Raw genomic sequence first — 22,941 nt, forward strand, 5'->3', positions numbered from 1 at the left:
TTTTGTATAGATCACCTGCTGCACCTGTTAATTTATATAAGCATATGATTCACCTGGCTGTAGGTCAAATTTGTTAAAAAAAGAAGCAAGCTCATATCTGTCAGCCTAGATCTTAGATAGAAAACACCAATTCAAATAGGTTTTTTTTAAACTTGTTGAGAATTTTCAGTCAATTTTTTTTCTGCTTTAATCCCTGTTATTGCTGCCTTTGTCTGTCCCTCTCTCTGCTGATGTGGTCTGCACTCTTCGCTCTGTAGGAGTCGAGCTGTGAGGTCCTCGCGCTCATCAGCACTCTGTTGCACGCTCCCACCCCCCACCCCACCCCACCCTCTCTCTTTTGCTGTCTTGTGCACACAGCAATTTTATGAATTAATATCAAAAATTAAATAAAAACAGGTCTGAAATATATCTCCATCATCTCTATTATGTGTTCTATTTGCATATTTTGACAGTATGGATGTGGAAGAATGGTGGGTGTTTGGGATGCTGGGCGTGAGGCACAGAGGACAGAAGTCACTGCCTGTTCTCCGCTTGGTGGAAAGAATGACCAGACAAGAACTGGTCCCACTGGTTGTGCACCATGTTTGGATAGGATCCACAATACTGAGTGACGAATGGCATACCTACTGTCAGGCTCTGCCTGCATTTGGCTACAGACATTATACAGTCAACCACAGTGTGGCATATGTTAATGCTGTAACGGGCTGCCACACTCAACACATTGAGAGGGCCTGGAGGAGCTACAAAGAGACCATTGAAAGACTCGGGGAATCGCACCGAGGACCTGCTAAGTGATCACCTGACTGATAGAGTGGAATGAATGGCTGGGTAAAAAACACTGTAATGGTTCTTTAGGACGCCTGCTTGATGATATTGCTAAGCAATATAAATAGATCAAATGTAGTTGCAAGCGACAATTGTAGGGGTCGAAGAACTTGCGCATTGAAGCAGAAGCATTGAGGCACCATTAGTAGCTATACGAAGCAATGAAGCATTGGATATTACGAATGTAATTAATATATTTCTGCTCTTAGGCCATTGTTAAAAGGAATTGTTAATATTGTTCTGGCAAGAACAATTCATTGTTAGCGAGCAGTATTTTTTATTTATTTTATTTATCACATGCAGGGATACAACATTTTTCCAAGTACCTCAATGTTCTTTTAAGATGTTATCTTGTAATAAAGATTTTACTACTGATCTGTTCTCATATCCCAAGCTGTTTATTTGTGGTGCAATTCTACTAGTCAACTTTAACTTAAAGGTTCATTAGCAGCAGCACCAACACCTGCAGCACCCTCTGCAGCCTCTGCATCACCTGCAGCACCAGACCCAGTTCCTGCTTCCGGAGCACCAGAGCCTCCCTCCGCAGGTGGACCCCCGTCTCCAGCAGCACGTACTACAATACACCCCTTTAGAGCCTCCGCCCGGGCCCATGTGGGTGGATATGGACCGGAGAGAGGACGAGCCGGTGTCAGAGCAGGCGCCCATCGAGACGGACGTGGACATAAAACCTGTCGAGCTGAACAGCGTCATCATGGTGGAGGAGAAAAGGAGGGAGAAGGGCGAGAGAAGGAAGGTCGACGGGAAGCAGAAGGAGTGCTTTGCCTTCGGCGGCGGCAACACCTGCAGCTCATGCAGCGAGGCCGAGGTGGAGCAGCAGCAGGACAGGCAGAGACGAATCGACCCGTGGAATCTGAAACGGCCGGGCGTCATGGAGCCTCACCCTGATGCTGAAAAACAACAGAGGAAAAGTGACACTTTCCTTCACCTTCGTCTGATCGGATTTGAACAGCGAAAGAAGAATGTTCGTCTGTACTTGTCGAACTTGTTACAGTTTTTTTCCAATTGCTAAAACACAATTTTGCAAACTAGGCTGGTTTTATCAAAATACTTAACACAATTCACAAAACCACACACCCAACTGAAAAATACCTCATATATCCTGTAAAATGAAGAACTGCAACCAAAACTAAATATAGCATTATCAAAATCAAACTTTTGCACCAAATGGCACACACTTCATTCATATTACCAGATTTTTGTCTAACCAACTACACACTGTTGGGCATTATGAAAAGCACTCTCATCTTTAGTATGCTTTGCCATAATACTAAAATAGTTTGAATTGTAGAAAATTCTTCAGATTGTTCACATGAACAGAAATATTTGCAGATACACACACATGCTGTTGAAACATATATTTTTTTTATTTTTCACCAAACAAGTCAGTGCTACATATACCAGTACAGTAAAACGGCTCAAGTTGCATTCTCTGTCCAGCCTCTCGCATTGTCAGCCCATGATGACATGATCAACTAAGGTTGCTCTGATTTCATTTGAAAGTTGTTTTCTTCTTTGGCCTTGAACTCCTCTACCAACTCTACCCCTACCTCTCACACTTCCTCCCCCTCTCATTCTCACCCTCCCTCTTCCTCTTTCTCTCTCTGCAATGTCTTCCACTGTTGTTGTAAAAAAAAAAGGTGCTCACTTGTGGTCTTTTCATAGTGCTTACTTCCTGATTGAAGTGATAACAATTACAGTTTTTTCCAATACCTAACACACTAAAATGACATGCATAGCACAATTATTTAAACAGACACACAGAGAGCAAAACCTCTTCTCAAGTCTCTAAAAGTCTAAACACATTTTCTGCTTTACACACATTTTGCAATTCAAAATGGCACTTTTTAAATGCACTGAACACGGTTCTCTGCATAAGACACAACAATCTGACATAAAGTCACATGTTTGCCATTTCAAAACGCTGCCATTCAAAATGACACTACATGAGCTAATTGGCCAATGTATGTGCCACCTGGCCAAACACCTCAACGGTTAATTGTTATCACTTCAATCAGGAAGTAAGCACTATGAAAAGACCACAAGTGAGCACCTTTTTTTACAACAACAAGGGAAGAGGTTGCAGAGAGAGGAAGAGGAAGAGGGAGGGTGAGAATGTAGGGGTAGAGCTGGTAGAGGAGTTCATGGCCAAAGAAGACAACAAGTTTCAAATGAAATCATCTTAGTTGATCATGTCATCAACTATGGGCTGACAATGCGAGAGGCTGGACAGAGATCTGTACTGGTATATGTTGCACTGACTTGTTTGGTGAAAAATAAAAAAATATATGTTTCAACAGCATGTGTGTGTATCTGCAAATATTTCTGTTCATGCGAACAATCTGAAGAATTTTCTACAATTCAAACTATTTTAGTATTATGGCAAAGCATACTAAAGATGAGAGTGCTTTTCATAATGCCCAACACTGTGTAGTTGGTTAGACAAAAATCTGGTAATATGAATGAAGTGTGTGCCATTTGGTGCAAAAGTTTGATTTTGATAATGCTATATTTAGTTTTGGTTGCAGTTCTTCATTTTACAGGATATATGAGGTATTTTGCAGTTGGGTGTGTGGTTTTGTGAATTGTGTTAAGTATTTTGATAAAACCAGCCTAGTTTGCAAAATTGTGTTTTAGCAATTGGAAAAAACTGTAACCATTGAGGTGTTTGGCCAGGTGGCACATACATTGGCCAATTAGCTCATGTATTGTCATTTTGAATGGCAGTGTTTTGAAATGGCAAACATGTGACTTTATGTCAGATTGTTGTGTCTTATGCAGAGAACCGTGTTCAGTGCATTTAAAAAGTGCCATTTTGAATTGCAAAATGTGTGTAAAGCAGAAAATGTGTTTAGACTTTTAGAGAGTTGAGAAGAGGTTTTGCTCTCTGTGTGTCAGTTTAAATAATTGTGCTATGCATGTCATTTTAGTGTGTTAGCAATTGGAAAAAACTGTAAGTACAAAGCGACAGGTTCAAATCCATGCACTTCTTCTGAGGTTGTCAAATGTTCAATACTCTGATGCTTTTCGATACCACGTGTTTTGAAGGGGTATACTCTTCATGATTGATGGTAGTAGAAATGTACAAAATCTCAGGAGGCAAAACACAATGTAAAAAAAATGCTGTGGAACTCAAAGACGACTGACAAACGGACAACATAATGACAGTTCTTAGATTATACCTGCTGGTGTAATACAACAATACTCAAATGAAATGTTATTTGACTGGTGAATAAATCTTGTAATATCGGCGAATATCTGCAATAAAATAGCCGATACCGATAGTCACTGGATACGCTAATATCGGCCGATATTATCGGCTAGCTGATAAATCGGTCGGGCTCTACGTCTGAGGCATCAAATGTTTCTTTTTCAAAGTCTCTCTTTGGGAGTTTTGAAAGCCAGAAACACGTAGAGGATTGGTTAGAACCATTGTGTCTCCCTTTTCCCTTCTGAAGTAAAGTGTTGTCTTTTTTGGTGTTGTCCAGTCGCCATACTTCTAGATATGATGCTGAAAATGTTTTTTATGCTGAACACGGAGGCTGTATTGTCAAAGTGATGAAGCTCTGTGAAATGAATGAAGACTGAAACACTGTTGTCTTAACATCATTACCGAGTTAAAGGTGTACAGTACATGTACTAATGTAGATCAGGTTCGAATAAAGCTAGTCTTTTAAATTAGTTAACACATTAAGAAAGCACTTCATTTTCCATTTGTGGGATATAATTTGTATTCATAAAGGAAATAGACATGATTTTATCCAAATCTGTACATTTAATATGTTGTTTTTTTAGAAGTATAACGTGCTGCTATTTCATAGAACCAGCAGTGTCATAACCACAGATGATTAAAAGTTTAATTCATGGACTTTTGGGGGCTCTGTGTCTTTTATATAAAATGTATATGGTGCACTTTTATAAAGCACTTTGCTACATCAACACAACATAAGATTCTTCAGAAATAAGATGTGTTTTTATGCCATGTTGTGAGAGGTGACAGCCATCTGCAGAAACTGTGTTGGGCTTGGAAAGAGGGATAGAGGAAGGTTCAGGAAGGAGGAGTGTAAAAAGAGCAATGACAACAACAATGAATACCACAAATAGCTCAAAGTAAGTAATTATTAGCAGCTATTTTGAATTGTTTTTAGAATCCGTAAGTATTTCAAGGTTTTAGTTTATTGTTAAAATGTTATCAAATTTGCTAAATGTGAAGCTTGGACCCATTGCTTCTTGGATAAAAGGTGTAATTCCACAATGAGCTGATAGGGGCTCTACTGTCAGTCCCTAAATGTAAAGGAAAAATAAAGGAGAAAGTGGTTCCATGGTGGAATGAGGTTTGTAAAGTCGCAGTGAAAAACAGAAACAGGGCATTTAAAATACTAAAAAGAACTCATAATTTCCAACATATGATACAGTACAAAAAATCTCAGGCAGAAGTCAGGAGGACTGTAAGAGAAGCAAAAATAACTTACTGGAGAACATTTTGTGGTACAATAGGGAATAAGACCCAAGTAGGAGAAATTTGGGGGATGATTAGAAGGATGAGAGGGGACAGAAGAGATTGGAATTATTTTGTTTTAAATGACGGAAAAGATGGGGCAATAACTAATAAAGAAAAAGCAGAATTAATGGTTAAAATGTTTGCTACAATAAACAGTTCTAATAATCTGAGTGAGGAAGTAAAAAGGCACAGGGTTAAAACAAAATTTGAAAATATTGAAGCACTGAGTAAGAAAAATCATGTTGAGGATGAGATTAGTGTTCCTTTTACAATGGGAGAGCTAACAAAATCATTGGCTAAGTCTGGAATGAGTGCTCCAGGGAAAGATGAGATATGTTATATCATGTTAAAGCATTTAAGTACAAAGGCACTTAGCAGATTGTTAATGTTGTATAATAAGGTATGGGAGGAAGGGAGGTTGCCAATTAGCTGGAAGAAGGCAGTGATTGTTCCTATAAGGAAACCAAGAAAAGATCCAAGCAATGCAGCAAACTACAGGCCAATCGCCTTAACATCCCATGTTTGTAAACTGATGGAGCGCATGGTAAATGAAAGAATGGTGTTCTATCTAGAGAAAAGAGGGATGATGGCATAATATCAGAGTGGGTTTAGAAAAGGGCGAGGAACTATGGATCCGGTGGTAAGCTTAGAAGACGTTGTAAGAAAAGCTCAGGTTACAAAAGAAACAGTAGTTGCAGTATTTTTTGATGTTGAGAAAGCATATGATATGCTTTGGATAGAGGGACTTTTGATTAAGTTACATCTCATGGGAGTCAAGGGAAGGATTTTTAATTGGATAATGGATTTTCTGAACAAGAGATCGATTCAAGTTAAAATAGGTGATGAAATATCTAAAAAGTATGTTGTAGAGAATGGAACACCACAGGGAAGTGTGATAAGTCCGATTTTATTTTCAATTATGATAAATTATATATTTGATAATATCCCAACAGATATAGGAAGATCGTTGTTTGCGGATGATGGAGCATTGTGGAAAAAAGGAAAGAATATACAATTTATTGTAAATAAAATTCAGAAAGGGATCAGTTTAGTTGAGAAGTGGGGATTAAAGTGGGGATTTAAATTTTCTGTGGAAAAAACAAAGATCATGTTCTTTTCTCGAAAGAAAATTGGGGAGAATATTGGTTTGACATTGTATGGAAATAAGCTAAAACGAGTTGACCTATTTCATTTTTTAGGGGTATATTTTGATGTCCAGTTGACATGGAAGAAACACATAAGGAATATTGTTGATAAATGCAAAAAAGTAATAAATGTAATGCGATGTCTCGTAGGAATGGATTGGGGAGCTGATGTTGCTGCCTTAAAATATATATATGTGGCGTTAATTAGAACTATGAGTATGGGAGTGTGGTATATGGATCTGCAGCAAAGACAACACTTGCAAAGTTAGAAATGATTCAGGCACAGGCTCTTAGGATATGTATTGGGGCAGTGAAATCATCTTCAATATGTGCACTTCAGGTAGAAGTAGGAGAGATGCCACTATGTTTAAGGAGGAAACCGTTATTAGCAAATTATTGGCTGAACTTGAGAGGACATGGAGATAGTCACCCAACAAAATCAGTGTTAAAGGATTGCTGGGAAAAAGAGAGAACAATTAAGTCCAGTTTTGGATGGATAGGGGATAGAGTGGCGAGAGATATGGGAGTGTATGACAAGGATATCAGTCCAGCTGTTTTATTTGCCACCAGTTCCAATGTGGATGCTCAAGTAGACTTGGAGTTACTAAAGATAAAGGAAAGAAAAAAGAAATGTTGATTTAGTTAGTGAATTCTATGACCACATAGAACAGAGATATGGAGATCATGTACAAGTATTCACAGATGGATCTAAAGACCCAATGACAAATGCAACAGGATCAGCTGCGTTTATCCCAAAATTCAATGTTGAAGTAGTGAAGAGAATGTCAGATTTCCTGAACGTTTACACAGTAGAGTTGTACGCCATTTTAGTTGCATTACAATGTGTTGAGCAAATGAAAGGAAGGAAAGTGCTGATATGCAGTGATTCAGTCAGCGCTTTGTACAGTATTCAATCAGGATCATCTCACAGTCGTCAAGATGTATTATATGAAATCATATTTACACATTCCCAGGTGGTTAAACAGGGGACAGATGTGATGTTCATGTGGGTTCCAGCACATTCAGGTATAGCAGGAAATGAAAAGGTGGACAGGTTGGCAAAGGAAGCTGTAAAGAAAGAGAGGATTGATATTAACATCAAATTATTAAGTCAGAGGGGAAACGAGTCACATGGAGTAAAATCAAACAGGAATGGCAACAATATTGTAACAATCAGACAAAGGGAAGACATTTATACTCAATTCAGAGGGAAATAGATAAAGTAAAATACAGAGGGAGCAACAGAAGAGAGGAGGTCGTAATGTCCAGGTTAAGAATTGGTCACAGTAATTTAAATAACTCTCAACATATCATTGGAAAACATTCATCTGGTCTTTGTGAGATATGCAATCTAGCAGAAACAGTTGAACATGTAGTTATTAAATGTAGAAAGTATGTAGCACATAGACATAATATGATGTCAGAAATGGAGAGAGAGGGACTCGTAAGAAGAGATTTCAAAAGTATTTTGGAGTGAGGGGAGTGAGGGGAGAGAGGGAGAGGCCGAAGATGCTTGTTTAAATCTCTCTTGAGAACAGGTTTATTGAGGAGGATTTAGGAATGTGAGTAATAATTAAATCCAGCAGATAGCAGTAATGCAACTTTTTGGATGCCAGCTGCCAATAAAATCCAAAGAAGAAGAAGAAGAAGAGCTGATAGGCGGCGGTATGGCTCTCCATGCCTGTACAGTAACATGGCGGTCTGATGCAGGCGGAAATGTGACTTTCAGCAACCCTTAAATCAGCAGGACCAGCGCGGGTGGTGTTTACATTTTGCAGCTCAATAAATAATAACGCCTGGATATAGGGGTCAGGTGTGTCTATACAGCTCCGGTGACGGTCAGCGGTGCCCATCCACGAAGTAGCGGAGTTTGGGACTCGATCCCGGGTGGTCGGATTCTTACCTTCCCGGGCTCGGTGCGCGGCGATTCAGCCTTCACCACCGAGCAGCAAGTCCCAAGCTCAGTCAGGGTGAGTTTTTAATGGTGATGGTGGTGATACCGGCGATTCTTGTCAGTTTCTGTCTGATTTTAAGCGAATTAAAGTTACTTATCGTTAGTGTGAAAAGGTCTCCCCTGCTACTTTTTTATTTAATTTAAGATTTATTTTTGGGCTTTTAATGGATAGAGTTGGAAATCAGGGAGAGAGAAAGTGGGGAATGACATGCGGGAGGGAGGCCACAGGTGGGAAGCGAACCCGGGCCGCCCGCTTCAGACGACAGCCTCCATACATGGGGCGCGCGCACTAACCACTGCGTCACCAGCACCCCCTCTCCTGTTACTTTAGCCAGTTAGCGTTAGCTAGCTGTGTAGTGTAGCGCCACAGCGTGGCTAAAGAAGATGCGAGTCCCTGGGAAACAAGCCGGTAACAGTGTTTTAAATACATACCTAAGCATGTGTGATGTTAAAAAGGTGCGCCGAAGTGATAAGTGGTTCAATAAAAGTAGGATTGACGGGTCTCCGCCTGTCTATTACCAATGAACACCCTCCAATGCGGAAAAGAGCAGTAAAACAGTCATAATATTGACTGAGATCTGGTCTGTCAGACTCAGACTCAGCCAATCGAATACATTTCGCTAACGTTTCCATGGTAATTAAAATTGAATTGATATCGGTATCACGCGGGGCTCTGACATTCTACGTTTCCATGGTAATTGTTTAAAAGTATCTATTCAGTAAGGTGTCAAACTACCGTAAAAACACCGGAGTCTTCTGTTTTTATGCTTCTTATTATACTTGGCGGACGCTGAATGCTTGGTTGGTTGACACCACTGAGAGGACACAGTGAGGTATTATGATGAAATGTTAGTTTAGTTTGCTTAATTAGTTTAATTGTATCAGGGACAGTGTACAAAAAAAACATTAGTCTCAGAAGAGAAGAGATGCTTTGTACCAGATTTAGCTCGAGCTAATTTCCATCTGTTGTCCCTTTACTCTTTTGGTATTCAATAAATCATGTTTTTAGATGAATACGTTTTACAAACACTCTTCTGTCACATGTGTCTTTCTGTTTTTTGTTTGTATTTCTAGGCTGAAACAGAAAGCAAAGAGTGAGAAAAAAAACTTGCTCCACACAAGGAGGCATCTGAGGGACGACTGCAGCACCAGACCAGGGCCAATGGATCCCATTGACTCTGGACAAGGTTCATAACACCTCCTTTTATTTGATGTAGTCTCCCTTTTGACTGTGACACATTCACCACACCCAAATGAACCAACTGCTCATGTATTTACAGCAGGAGTGAGTTGTACACTTTGACATGTGTGCTGTAGCAGCCCGGGATTTGAACCTCTGACCTTGTTATTAGGAGTTTGACCCACCTAACCCCTGAGCTACAGGGTTGCACAAAGGGTGTTTTGCTCAAGGGCATCTCGGCAGTGCTCTGGAAATGATCTGGCACCTCTCCAGCTAATGGACCAATTTCCAGACTTGAACCGGTGACCCTCTGGTTCCCAACCCAAAATGGGTTTGGGTGCTAAACATTTTAGACTTGAAGCTCTGGTTACATTTTTACTTTGACTATGTCTCTAAAAGTGGTTTCTGTTTGTGAGAATGCAGCCTGTAAGACTAACGTTTGGTGAGTTATAGTAAAAGAATAAATAAAAAAATAGTCGTTATTTAATTAACCAAAGAGATTTCTGTATGTACTTTATATTATCCACCTGTGGAGCTATGTATGACATCACTCTCCTTTCAGGGCAAGAGAACCCGTCAGAGCAGAACTCTGATTTAACACCCAGCTCCAGAGGACGACAGCGCAAGAAAAATCCCAAATATCAGGATTATGAAACTGAAGACCCGTTGGATGAGAAGAAAACAACAGGCAGAAAAAGCTCAGGAGAAGGTGCAGCTTCTAAAAGGACTCCGGCAAAGTGGCGAAAAGCTGAGAATGACCCAGAACCGCCCGAAAATGACGTAGAAAATGAAGCCAATCACAAAACACCTCAAGAGCCGGATGAAATAAAGGCAAAGGAAACGCCTAAAAAGGTTGTTAGAGCCAAGAAGACTCCGACAAAAAGGACTCCTGGTAGAAAAAAAAAAAATGAGACTCCGAACACTGATGTGGCGCTTCCACATTTGGAAGGTGGAGTGGCAGATTCGGCGCAGCAGGAGAACGGGACGCCAAAGCCGAAGAGAAAATATGTGAAGAAGCAGCGTGCGCAGGTAATCGCAGAACCACCGCCATGTGCAGCTCTGAGTGAACCCGAGGAGGAGATCCAGCCAGGGGGGCGGCGCAGGAGAGGTGCTGCTAAAGCGTGAGTCACATGACGTCTGTTTTCTAAATGTAACATTTTCTCAAAGGGCGATTCATTTATTCTGTATTCAGGATAAGGATGTAACGATATGCTCAAGTCACAATACAATAGGTCTCTACTGAGTTGTGATGCTATTTTATCAAGATTGTCAAATTTTTAAAAATACCAGAGAGTGATTGATTGGTCAAACGACCCTTTGTCAAGCCCCGCCCCCCTTAGCTACTGTTACTAGGTTAGACAAAATCACTTGACGTCCCATTTGAAACAGTTGAAAATGGCCCACGATTAGACGTTCTTTTATTTATATTTCTTCGATTCAATTATTTTCTAACTCAGCCTCTGTAAAAAGAATAAATTGTCCATATAGGTACTCAATTGTGAATTGTAGTGCAAAGTATCCTAACATCCCTGATTCAAAAAAAGGTGTGTTAAATCTCTCTAGGGCTTTGAAGTACCTCCACAATTTGGCTAAAGAAGCGCTCGCTCATCCCGGAGATGAGACAGCGTCCCAGCTGGGAGCCGATAGCGATGAACCGAACCCTAAAGAGAAGGGGAAACGCCTCAAAGGAAGTAAAGGTACATCTTTCCCCACTGTCAGTTAACACCACCATGTAGGAGTTTCATAAAAGGAAACAAAGACGACCAACTCGTGTTCTCAAAAAGCACAGATACATATAGAATTGAGAAATTGCTTATTTTTTATTTGGCCTTGAATGTATAAGTACGACGGAGGATTAGGGCCACGGACATTTTTTTATTTCAAGATTACAGTCGTAAATTTAGGAGATTCAATCCGTAAATTTACAAGTTTAATCTCGAAATTTTAAAAAATAATAATTTTTTAACATTGCCCTAATCCTCCGTCGTATATAAACACCTAGTATGTTTGTAATATATCACATGTACACAACAGATATTTTTATTTCCGGAGCTTTATGGCTTTATGTTGAAAATTAGAAGCTTAGGGGGCTCGGCTTCAGGCATCCAGGCGAGAGCACACAGAGGAGAGAGCCATGCAGCCATACAGTCCTGGGAACTAGCGATGTAGTTTCACCCCCTCTAACCGAAGCAGACACTTTTATTTACACTTTTATTTTTAACAAGTTCCTTTTTTCCATGGTTAAGTTAATACAATATCTTCTACCAGTTCCTTATTTTCTTTCAAAATAAGCTTAAGACAAAATTATAAAATAACAGCATTAAAACTTTTTAAAATGCAAAATAAGTGAATTCCAAACATGATTAAAATGTTATCAATTCCAATCAACTATTGATTTTCAGCCATTAAAAATGAAATCATTTGACAGCCCTTACTAAAGGTTCTATATGTACATTGTTACATGTATAAAATGTTTATCACCCATTAATAAGTGAACGGTTAACTGATGTGAAACAGTAGATGTTCACTGTCTATCTGTGTTGCATGTATACATTTTTTACCCGGGTCGTATTTTCCGCGAAAGCTCCAGGAAGTGACATTTTATGCTTGTTCTCAATGTCCTCCTCACTCCACTCCGCTTACAGAGATCAACAGTACAAACTCATCACACACTCCCGGTCTTCACCTGCACAGCCAGAGGCCGTCTTCCACACACTTCTATTCACCCTAGGAGCTCTCAAAGGCGGACAAACTCATCACACACTCCTGCTCTCAGCCAGTGCCTGCAGAGACTGTCGTTTGTAGGATGGAGAATGAATACAGACACACAGACTCCTTCACAGACTTTCACATGTGTATGACCACTTACCTCCTCTGTAAACATTATGCTGCTAAATATCCAGTGTTTCACGGCTGATGATGATGCTCCTTTGTGTACATACGAGCACGCGAGGGAGAACGAGCAACAGGTTACTGGTGCAGTTCGTCTAACGGCCTGCGGAATCGCTACAAACGCAGTATTTTTGAAAGTTACATATAGCCCCTTTAATATTCAAAAAGCAGTCTGAGTACCGTTAATGTTTGTTTACTGTGTCCTGCAGATGTCCAGCAGCTGTTGGTGAGTAAAGAAGAGCTTCCACCTGAGCAGCAGGAGTGGAGCCACATTCTGGACCAGGAGGACACTAAGCCCCAACACATTAAAGAAGAACATGAGGAACTGTGGATCAGTCAGGAGGAAGAACAGCTTCAAGGACTGGAGGAGGCTGATACCACCAAGTTCCCCTTCACTCCTGTCTCTGTGAAGAGTGAAGATGATGAAGAGAAACCTCAGTCCTCACAGCTTCATCAGAGACAAACTGAACAGATGGAAACAGGAGTTGGAGAGGACTGTGGAGGAGCAGAACCAGAGAGAGACTCAGATCCAGAGAGACGTTTACAACCAGAGACTGAGGTCGAGACTGAAGACTCTTATGAATCTGAGACTGATGACAGTGATGATTGGCAAGAGACAGGAGAACATCTGTCAGAATTCAACTTGAAAAATAAGAAACTAAAGACTTGTAAGAGACCACACAGCTGCTTGGAGTGTGGTAAAAGATTTAACCGAAAAGGGAATCTGACCACACACATGTTAGTTCATAAAGGAGAGAAACCCTTCAGCTGCTCTGTTTGCAGTAAAAGGTTTACCCAAAGACAAAGTCTGACGTATCACATGTTAATTCATACAGGAGAGAAAGCTTTCAGCTGCTCTGTTTGCAGTAAAAGCTTTACCCAAAGACAACAGCTGACCACACACATGTTAGTTCATACAGGAGAGAAAGATTTCAGCTGTTCTGCTTGCAGTAAAAGCTTTACCCAAAGAGGAAGTCTGACCACACACATGTTAGTTCATACAGGAGAGAAACCCTTCAGCTGCTCTGTTTGCAGTAAAAGCTTTACCCAAAGAGGAAGTCTGACCACACACATGTTAGTTCATACAGGAGAGAAACCCTTCAGCTGCTCTGTTTGCAGTAAACGCTTTACCCAAAGACAACATATGACCACACACATGTTAGTTCATACAGGAGAGAAACCCTTCAGCTGCTCTGAGTGTGGTAAAAGGTTTAGTTCTAAGGGACATATGACCAGACACATGATGATTCACACAGGAGAGAAATGCTAATCCTGTGCAGTGGTAAAACTAATCCAAAGGATTCCAAGTTAACAACATCATTGATGTGTATTCATAAGTATGTATTGACTAACAGATGTATAACTGTTGTTATAAAGGGATATGAGACAATTCTATTCACAGGAATCTGTCTGTACTTTTTTGACTTTTGTGATGTTTTGTTGCTGACATATGAACCAGTAAGTTTGGATCAGCTATGACGTTTGAATTTAAAGTGTTTATATGAAACAGTTGCAGTGTAAGGATTCTTCTTCTCTTCTTTCTGTCACTGTTTTCTTGGATGCCTCTGTGTGTAACCTTGTAATAAATAAACTGATGTGAGAAAGACTTTCATCTACTTGTGTTATTTTGTGTTGACTGTCCAAAGTCGACACAAAAGTGGAGTGGAGGATGGGTGACTTGTGTAAAAGTCTCATCTCATGCCTTTCCCACGGACTCAGACACAGGCAATGAAAATTACAATATAGCAACATTGTCTCTGATGGTCTTATTTGCTTTTATTGGTCTTAAAGAGTCACCACTTTGAATTTCTGTCTGTTTTAAATCTAGTTAAAAACTCTTCACGGGTTGAAAGATGTGTGGGGGACAGCGCTGAAAAAGTACAATGACAGATTAAGAATTTTGCACATACAGCAAATTTTCTTACAAAAGGCAAGAAATGGTGACACAGTAACAGCACAAACTATAGTTTTCCACAGAGGGATAGCCTTTTTCATTGTTCAAAGAACACTAAACCAGACATGGCAGGGTAGAGAAGACTAACACAACCAGAGGGTGGCGCTGAAGCAACATTATGGATTAGATCTGCCATAGACCCCAAAGAGAGGAAGAGAAGAAGAAGAAGCTCGAAGCAGGAGATGAAACACTATTCAAGTCCATCAAGCCAGCAGCAGGTACCTGTAGAATTTCTTGAATAAAAGAATGAATGAAAAGAATGGATAAAGAAATAGCAGAGCATGTTATTTGTTGTTATATTCTCTACGTATGTTACGTCTGTTTCACTCTGTGATAGTCTGCAGTGATAGTCTGTTTACTCACTACGCCAAGAAAAACGTCGCAATGCTTGTTTACAACGGCGTTGGCTCTCATATGACTTCAGTCTTTTTTGCATGTCTCAAGACTGTCTCCACATAATCCGTAATAATTATGCAATTCTGTTATAACACCGAACCTACCTTACAGTTTAGGCTATTCAGCAATGAAGTCCTGCTTTAGTTTTCCTATATCAACATATATCTCATATTTCTGCTCGTCATTTTTGGCCAATTTTAAATAATAATTTACGTTGTTAACACCTCTTTATTACTGTAGTCTATGACACACCTTGGGTAATTTTGTAAAGATAGCCAGGCGGAATTTCATTTAGAAATGTTGTAAATAAATGGTAAATTATGAGTTTTTATTTGAATGTATTAGTCGTATGTCTGAAGTTGATACAGCGATTTGTTTGAGAACAAGGTGTTGGGTGTGTTGGTAGAAATGGTGCGTTCAAGGGCCCCTCAGATTTAACGTATTTCCGATTGAATAAGTTCTGCGATTGATATGTCCTTGTTTACTTTGTTTATTATTGTGGTAATGTCATCACGGACTGCTGCCCCAAACATCAAAGTATTGCTGTATCCGGCTCCCCTCCTTGTTATCAGACATAGGTCACCGTATAGCCTAAAGCACGCACTAGTTTTACATCACAACATTAATTAATATGTGAATGTATTATAACGTCTTTAACAGTCAGTCTAAATAAATGAATGTCCCCATGTTTCTGCTTAATCTCTCCAAGTAGTTTTTACTGTATGACTTCACGTCAACACTCGGGAACTTTCTCCTTTTTGTCTGACTGCACGTCAATGTAGAAAGAGACTTAGGGCGTTTTGGATTGCCAATGCAAAGACGACGTTATCCCCTTTAAAAACAGAATGTGGCTTCATCCTGTATGACATTTTAACTGTGCTCCTTCACCTCTCAGGTGATTGACATGTTGCCAGCTGTGGTGGTCCATGGAGGGGCGGGTCATATCCCAAAGGAGCGGGCACAAAACTCCACATCAGGGGTGTCTGCAGCAGCCCGAGCCGGGTACATTGTTCTCAAGGGAGGGGGCAGCAGCATGGACGCTGTGGTGGAGGCTGTGACCCAGCTGGAGAATAACCCCTCCTTCAACGCAGGTAATACAAAAACACACACACACACACTATTATACACATTTGTTTTCACACATGCACTCCTGAAAATATCTAGATCATTTCAGGAATACTGCTCCTGAAATTCTCCTGACCTGGATGAAAAAATACTAAGGGTCTGGCAGGAGAAACACCGGGTAGAGTCAGAGTGAAAATGTCGGCTGATGGCGTTCACACATGCAGCTCCTCCTGGAAATATCAGGAGTTTTTCTGCAAGTGTGAAAGCCCTATTGTTTTTGTTTTTCCATCTTGACTTTTGTTGAACATTTAGTACTACTCTATCACTGAGCCACATTTATCCAAGAACACTTTGACAATAGTGAGTTGCATTACTTTACTATGAAAGAAAGCATAACTCTTAACATATAAAGGGATTTTTCACAACATCTTTAATTGCTGAATCATTTTACAATAATTGTCACAGATCATTTTCTTTAAAGATGTTATACAGAGAGACATTCTTTGTCCCATGATGCCGGACTCTATCAAATGATTTCTCTCTTCATATTTATTTCAGGCTGTGGGTCGGTGCTGAACGTGAAGGGAGAGGTGGAGATGGATGCTTTTGTGATGGACTGGAAAACGTTGGCGACTGGTGCAGTGTCAGCTGTACGCGACATAGCCAACCCAACCCAGCTAGCAAGACTGGTTATGGACAAGGTTTGTAGCTTTTAACATCAATCGATCAATCTTTTTTTGTATAACGCCAATTCAAAACAAGACACTTTACAAAAAGACAGAGACCGAACTCTTTATTATATTATTTACAAACACTCAACATTAATCCACTATGAGCAAATCACTTAACATTTAGCAAAGACAATTCGTTTTGACATATGCACTCCTGAAAATCTTTAAAGAACTTCAGGAGGACTGCTCCTGAAATCCTGATCTTGTTGTCCACACTTTCAGCTCACAGCCGGAGACTATCCTTGTACAGAAGTGGGGTTTCCTGAGGCAAGGAACAAAGCAACACAGTCCGCTATACAAGGCTATTATCAGAATATTATATCAATGCTATGTGTAGTTCTACAGGATCACAATATCAAAAAAAAAAGAATAATGGAGAAGAAAAACTGGAGAACAGAAAACAAACATGATGCGGCAGTTCTATTTTGTGTCTCTGTAGTCGTGCATTCTCCTCCTGATAATATCCTGCTGCCTTCTCGCATCTGCTCACTCAGACTTTATCTGGAAAATAAACGAGGGGGCTGGCAGGAGAAACTCCGGCCTGTTTGTGTTCATAAACTTACTAAAGCTCATGTTTTTACCATACTGTATGTGCAACAACAAATCTATAAGTATACAGTAAGGTGTAGACAGTAGGCTTAACAGCAGAGTTTTAGTTTTTGTTAGCAATAAAGTAAAAGCAAAAAAAGTTTAGATATATCTTCAGATGATCACTTTGAGCAGCCTTAAAACAAGCTGTAATGTTACTGTAAATGAAACCCAAATTTTTAAAGTGTAAATGTACTTGAGCTTGTATAGCACTTTTCTAGTCTTCTGACTACTCTAAATCATTCATATGCCACCGATGAAGCAGCGGGAGCAATTTGGGGTTAAGTGTCTTGCCAAAGTACATGTCTGCTTAAATTATTTTTTTATGTTGTTGCTACTGACAGGATCACAGTAAATGGTAGATGTACTTGGACAGTGCTTTTCACATGCAGTGGTTCTCAACTAATGGGTCGGGACCCAAAGTAGGTTGTGAATGTATGCCATGAGAATAAATTGTATGAAAAAGTCAATGAAATGCTTTAAAAACATGTTTATTATTTTTACCCTTGTGACATGTTTTGCATCCTCTGCCGTTCGAACTGCAACATTTTTTCAGTAAATAAATCTGATTGGTTAAAAAATATCCTAAATTTGTTGTACTGTAGGTTGTGGGTCTTGAGGATAGACCAGTTGAGAACCAGCGTTCTAGACCACTCAAAGCTGCTTTTACACTTCCTGTCACACCACATTCACACAGTGATGACAGAGGCTGCTACGCAAAGTGTCCGTCAGTATTAACAAATCCCATCCATACACATTTCACATCTGTTTTTTCTGTTTCTGTTTTTTTTCAACGTGTAGGGGGAAGATGGGCACAGTCGGGGCCGTGGCAGTGGATAGTGAGGGAGTTGTAGCCTGTGCGACCTCCACTGGTGGGATGCTGAACAAGATGGAGGGTCAGGTGGGGGACACACCCTGCATAGGTCAGTCCTCAAACATACAGCGTGGAATGATATGCCTCATCATAAAGGTATTTGTTGAAGAAAGACATACTAAAGACACTTAACCTGAAAAAGGTTGACTCATTGTTCTTTGTTTTTAACAGTCCTCCAGTCCTTTGAGCATGATGCGTAAAAGTCCATTTACCATGTACTCACTAATTCCTGCTCATTGTGTCAGAGTCACAGCTCGAGTGGCTCATTCTAATAACCCTAATGTTGCCTGAGTAATGTTTCAGCGTCCGGAGTGTTGTTTAAAATAATAAGTGTACATTTGGTGTGGCACTAGCTGAATCATCTCAGGGTTGATTCACTCTAAAGGTTTAGTGAAGTGAGTGGAGTTTAGACTGTAATCCGTCACTATCAGTCAATGAATGACTCGGCTGTCATGAGTGGATACCGCCTCAGACGTCTGACATTAACAGAAAGGCCACAAGATAAAAAGTACAAAACGATTCTGATCATTTTTAGAAAAAAATACTGCTGTAGAAACATACTTAAGTAGAAGAACTAGCCCATCAATGCAGTTTTACACTTGTCTGATTTCCATCAGTTCTTAAGTATATTTACATTTCTTCACCCTGAAGTCTCACGTGGAGAGCTTTAGTTTATGGATCTGGACTCAGCTCAGATCTTACGCTCGTTCTCTTAAATCTTTTACTTACAGGGTTTATCTTTTTTTTTCCCAGCAGTCATGTCTTGAGATCTTAGGAAAGCCATTCGAGCAGGAAAAGTCCATGTGTGTCTGGTTTCTGAAGTGTTTTATAATGTTATGACTTAAACCTCAAGGAGCTGGGATCCTTCAATGTTTTTAAATCTGAAGTGAAAGACCTGGTTGCAGATTCCAAGGATGTTGATGCATTTAGCTCGATTGCCTCAACTACTGACTCCCAGATTTGACGTGCACCGACCCACATGTGTGCGTGTGTGTGTGTGTATTTGTTGTTGTGTGTATCAGGTTGTGGAGGTTATGCTGACAACAACTCAGGAGCAGTGTCCACTACAGGCCATGGAGAAGCTATCATGAAAGTTGTTTTAGCCAGACTCATCCTGTTCTACATGGAGCAAGGTAACACGCACACACACACGCACACACACACACACACACACACACACACACACACACACTCTCTCTCAGCATGTAGATGTTAATAATAAACACCAGAAATGAATGCAGAGGTTAACTGGAGTTGTTCAGTTAGCGTTCCTCTCTCCTCTGTTCTTTCTCTCTGTGAAAGAGATGGTAAATCTCTTTCACAAGGGTGACCTGGCCACGAGGGCAGCAGCACGTCATAATAATAATAATAATAACATACCTCCATATTATCTCACAGGATCTTACTGTAATATTATCTTAGTACTGTAAAATTAAACATCTCCATCAATGCAAAGTTGGAACCAGAGCCAGTCAATGTGAAATAATGCTGATGATCAAGTTCTGATTGAAATGCTGAAATGATCTTTTTGTGAAACATTGATTCTTAACTATAAAAGTCTTAATCTCTGACCACTGTGAGTTTCATTTTTCATGCACCCACAGGTTCTGTTTGAAGAGGTGCATTTCGTGTTAGACCCTTACTAATGTTATACCCTTTCAGAACCACCAGAGAGCGCTGTTTCAATACTAATCAGCAAAGAAACACCACACACACCACACACACACACACACACACACACACACACACACACACACACACACACACACACACACACACACATACAAGTGTACACACAAGCACTCTCTTCCTTGTTTTGTTTTTGTTCTTTTTGCTTAAAACCCGAAAAACTCTTGATCCAAACTCAATTGAAGCTTGATCCAAAGGCTGCTGGACTTAAAGTTGAAAGGCCTTCAAGACGTTTCAGTTCAACCAAGTCCAGTTGTCTTTGAATCAAGCTTCCAAAACCTACACAGACGTCTAGTTCCAAATGTATCTTGGATGGGAATATAAAAACAAATCTCTCATCAGTTCAGTGGCAGGCGCATGGACATATCTGGTTGTTCTTTGGTCTGAGTTTTCACCAGTTTTTACGCCATTTGAGTCCAAACACAACCGTCCCAAATGACCTCTGCACTGTAATTGGACACGTGTGACCGCTGCATCCAGAGTCCATGCAGTGTGCGATCAAATTCACCTTTGCTGTGCAGTATTATTAATAAACTGTCGTGCTGCTGAGGAAGAGAATAGCTTCTATTTTTACATTCTCTTCAAACCCGAGCTCACAGCAGCGATTTCCTTTACTATTTACAGAGACTTTAGAGTGCTCTTCTTGCAGCATCTTATGCTGTTGTTCATTGCGGAAACCTCTAAAAACAGGAAGGATTGACTCTCATCTTAAAATGTTATTTTTTTCCTGCATGAATAACGTTTTTCTAGTCAGTTCCTTCAGATTCAGGAGGATTTTTGATGCTTAAATGTGCTTGTTTTAGTATTTTTTTTCCTGGACTTGATCTTCTCTTATTAAAATTGTTAACTAAGGAACTAGTGACATGTTGTTCACAAAGGACTCAGCTCTATGGGCTGGCTCTTTAATTGGAAAGATTGAGCCAGCTCCTGTTTCAATATGGTTTCAATATATATATTATTTATTATAATTACAATGAGTAGTTCAAGTAAAATGAATGCACACAAGTCAATCTTTGGTGAAATCATTGCTAAATATGGCTGATTTAATAAAAAAACAGATGGTACCAAATATAGAATAATTTGGGAGCCGAGAGAGTCGACTCTTACGTCTGAGCTGAGCCAAATGATCGGAAACATTAAAAATAGACAGAATACCCTTCACTTATTTAGATGAAGACTTCAACTTTATTATCCTTGAGGGCGAGGGGAAATTGGTTTTGCAGCCAGGTGTAAACCAGAAAATTAGAGAAAACGCAAGCTGATAGACTCTGACTTTATCAGTTCTGTGCTGAAAACATTCAATATCCTGAAAACATTAAATACATAAATACCAAAGAACATCAAGAGACAAAAAGGTAACTAAGAATGTATAAAACTGTCCATGAAACCAAATAAAACCCATCATCAGTCATTACGGTCGTCATTAGAATCCAGTAGTTGGATGGCCCGAATTTTAAAGTCAATTTTGACCTGTTGGACTTTGCCATTGGGGATCTGTCGGCCTATTTCCTGCCTGAGTGCAGAAGATCAAACTCAGCAAAGAGAGCATGTTGAGAGACCGAGAGAAGGACGGACTAAAGAGGAACTAGTGAGTTCAACTGTAGCTGAATAAACCATCAAACCACCTCGCATAACTGCTAACAAGAAGTGGCTCTTTTTGCTGTGATGCTTAAAACTAACAGGGCGACTGTGATTAGACAGGTTAGAGATGAGATAGATGAGTAGATATCAAACCTGGCAAACACAAATAATTTGAGATTTCTAATCCCGTCCCTGTAAATGAAGAAAACTTTCAACACTTAATATTGAGCATTTTACACAAGAGAAAAATCATTTTGAATATAAACAAACAGATTCTCCCAGTCTAAGAAAAAAACAAGCATTTATGTTGTGCAACTTAAGCAATGTGAGAAATGTTATAAATCGCATATGTAAAATGATACACCCGACTCCAGGTCTGCCATTCAGAGTAAGGAGATGGGAACAGTCGGTTGATGGGCAGATTGAGATGATGTAGCCTGGGCATCTTCTGTTCTCAGTCCTCTCATCTGTAGTCTGACTAATTCAAACCTCTTCTTACAGGAACTGTTTCTGCATATTTGAGCTAACATCCCCCGAGTCTCTTCTCTTTTATGGCGTGATATTAACGTCCCCGGGTCCTTTTTTCCCTCGATATGAATGTCGTTGAGACATGATGGGGTGACAAAGTGATCCCATAGCCGTTACAGGGGCGAGAAGGGATTGAAGGAGCCAGCAGGGGAAAGCAGCACTGTGTGTGTGCATGTCTGACTGTGAGTGTATGTGGAGCGCTTGCTTTGCTGTGCTCTGTTGTGCTTCCGTAACTCCATAAGGCAAAGTGATTGATAGACTGGGACACCATTATTACGCTGTTGGGGAATAAATAGGAATGTCTTAAAGCATAATGACTGAAGAATTGCACTATAAAAGGGGCTTATGTTAATAAATTGTTATAAACAATCAACACCGGGTGACTACTCACACCTGCAGCTCATCTGCTCATCTGCCTCAAGTTAAAAGCCCTGGGCTCAACTCGACTCATTGCCAGATTATTGCGTCTACTGAAGTGGTAGATACTATCGGCTGCTCCTAACATTTGTTAGAGTTTTGTTCCTAGCGTTTTACTAGTGGATCCTAACTGATTTTTCTCTCCTGTTGTCCAGATTCTCACCGGTGTCATCTCCTCCAGTCTGCTCTCCTCACAGACAACACAACCACTCACCCGCCTGCCTACAGAACCAGCTACTCCATAGTCTCCTCCACGCCGTCATTACCAGCCAGCCAGTCAGCCATCCACCTTTCCCAGACCCTGCAATAAAACCCCAAATCCTTCAACTTTGCTGCTGTGTCTGCTTTTGGGTCTGGATACAAACCGTAACATAAATAGGGCATGGGTCAAATTATAAACTCAAAATGCATGTCAGATAGATTTTTCTCAAGCCTAGTTTTGTCATGACAGTCAATGAATTCTTGTGTTTCAAGTGAAAGACATCCAAAAGGGACTGATGATAAAGGTTTGAACTTTTATAATGTTAGAGGTAAGGAATTGTTCTGTGTGTGTTAAAGTATTAAATGAGAATGCACTGAAGAACAGAGTGGACACCAAGTGGT

The 22,941-nt window shown here is 40.2% G+C and overlaps 2 protein-coding genes across 2 annotated transcripts; both read left to right on the forward strand.

Annotated features, from left to right (window-relative positions):
- The first annotated feature begins 8,125 nt into the window (after window positions 1-8,125).
- LOC136180371 (zinc finger protein 665-like) lies at window positions 8,126-14,121 on the forward strand. Its single transcript, XM_065959670.1, has 5 exons — window positions 8,126-8,459; window positions 9,518-9,630; window positions 10,186-10,744; window positions 11,187-11,320; window positions 12,725-14,121. Exons 2-5 carry the CDS (start codon window positions 9,606-9,608, stop codon window positions 13,783-13,785), a joined length of 1,779 nt encoding a protein of 592 aa, XP_065815742.1. The 5' UTR covers window positions 8,126-8,459; window positions 9,518-9,605; the 3' UTR covers window positions 13,786-14,121.
- Window positions 14,122-14,623: 502 nt separating this feature from the next.
- On the forward strand, window positions 14,624-22,665 carry LOC109999306 (isoaspartyl peptidase/L-asparaginase-like). Its single transcript, XM_020654329.3, has 6 exons — window positions 14,624-14,687; window positions 15,761-15,956; window positions 16,489-16,631; window positions 18,051-18,172; window positions 19,146-19,256; window positions 22,494-22,665. The coding sequence occupies exons 1-4, from the start codon at window positions 14,652-14,654 to the stop codon at window positions 18,087-18,089; spliced, it is 414 nt and encodes a 137-aa protein (XP_020509985.2). The 5' UTR covers window positions 14,624-14,651; the 3' UTR covers window positions 18,090-18,172; window positions 19,146-19,256; window positions 22,494-22,665.
- The last annotated feature ends 276 nt before the right edge of the window (window positions 22,666-22,941 follow it).

The sequence above is a fragment of the Labrus bergylta genome, chromosome 10, assembly GCF_963930695.1.
Source record: "Labrus bergylta chromosome 10, fLabBer1.1, whole genome shotgun sequence".
Taxonomy (NCBI): domain Eukaryota; kingdom Metazoa; phylum Chordata; class Actinopteri; order Labriformes; family Labridae; genus Labrus; species Labrus bergylta.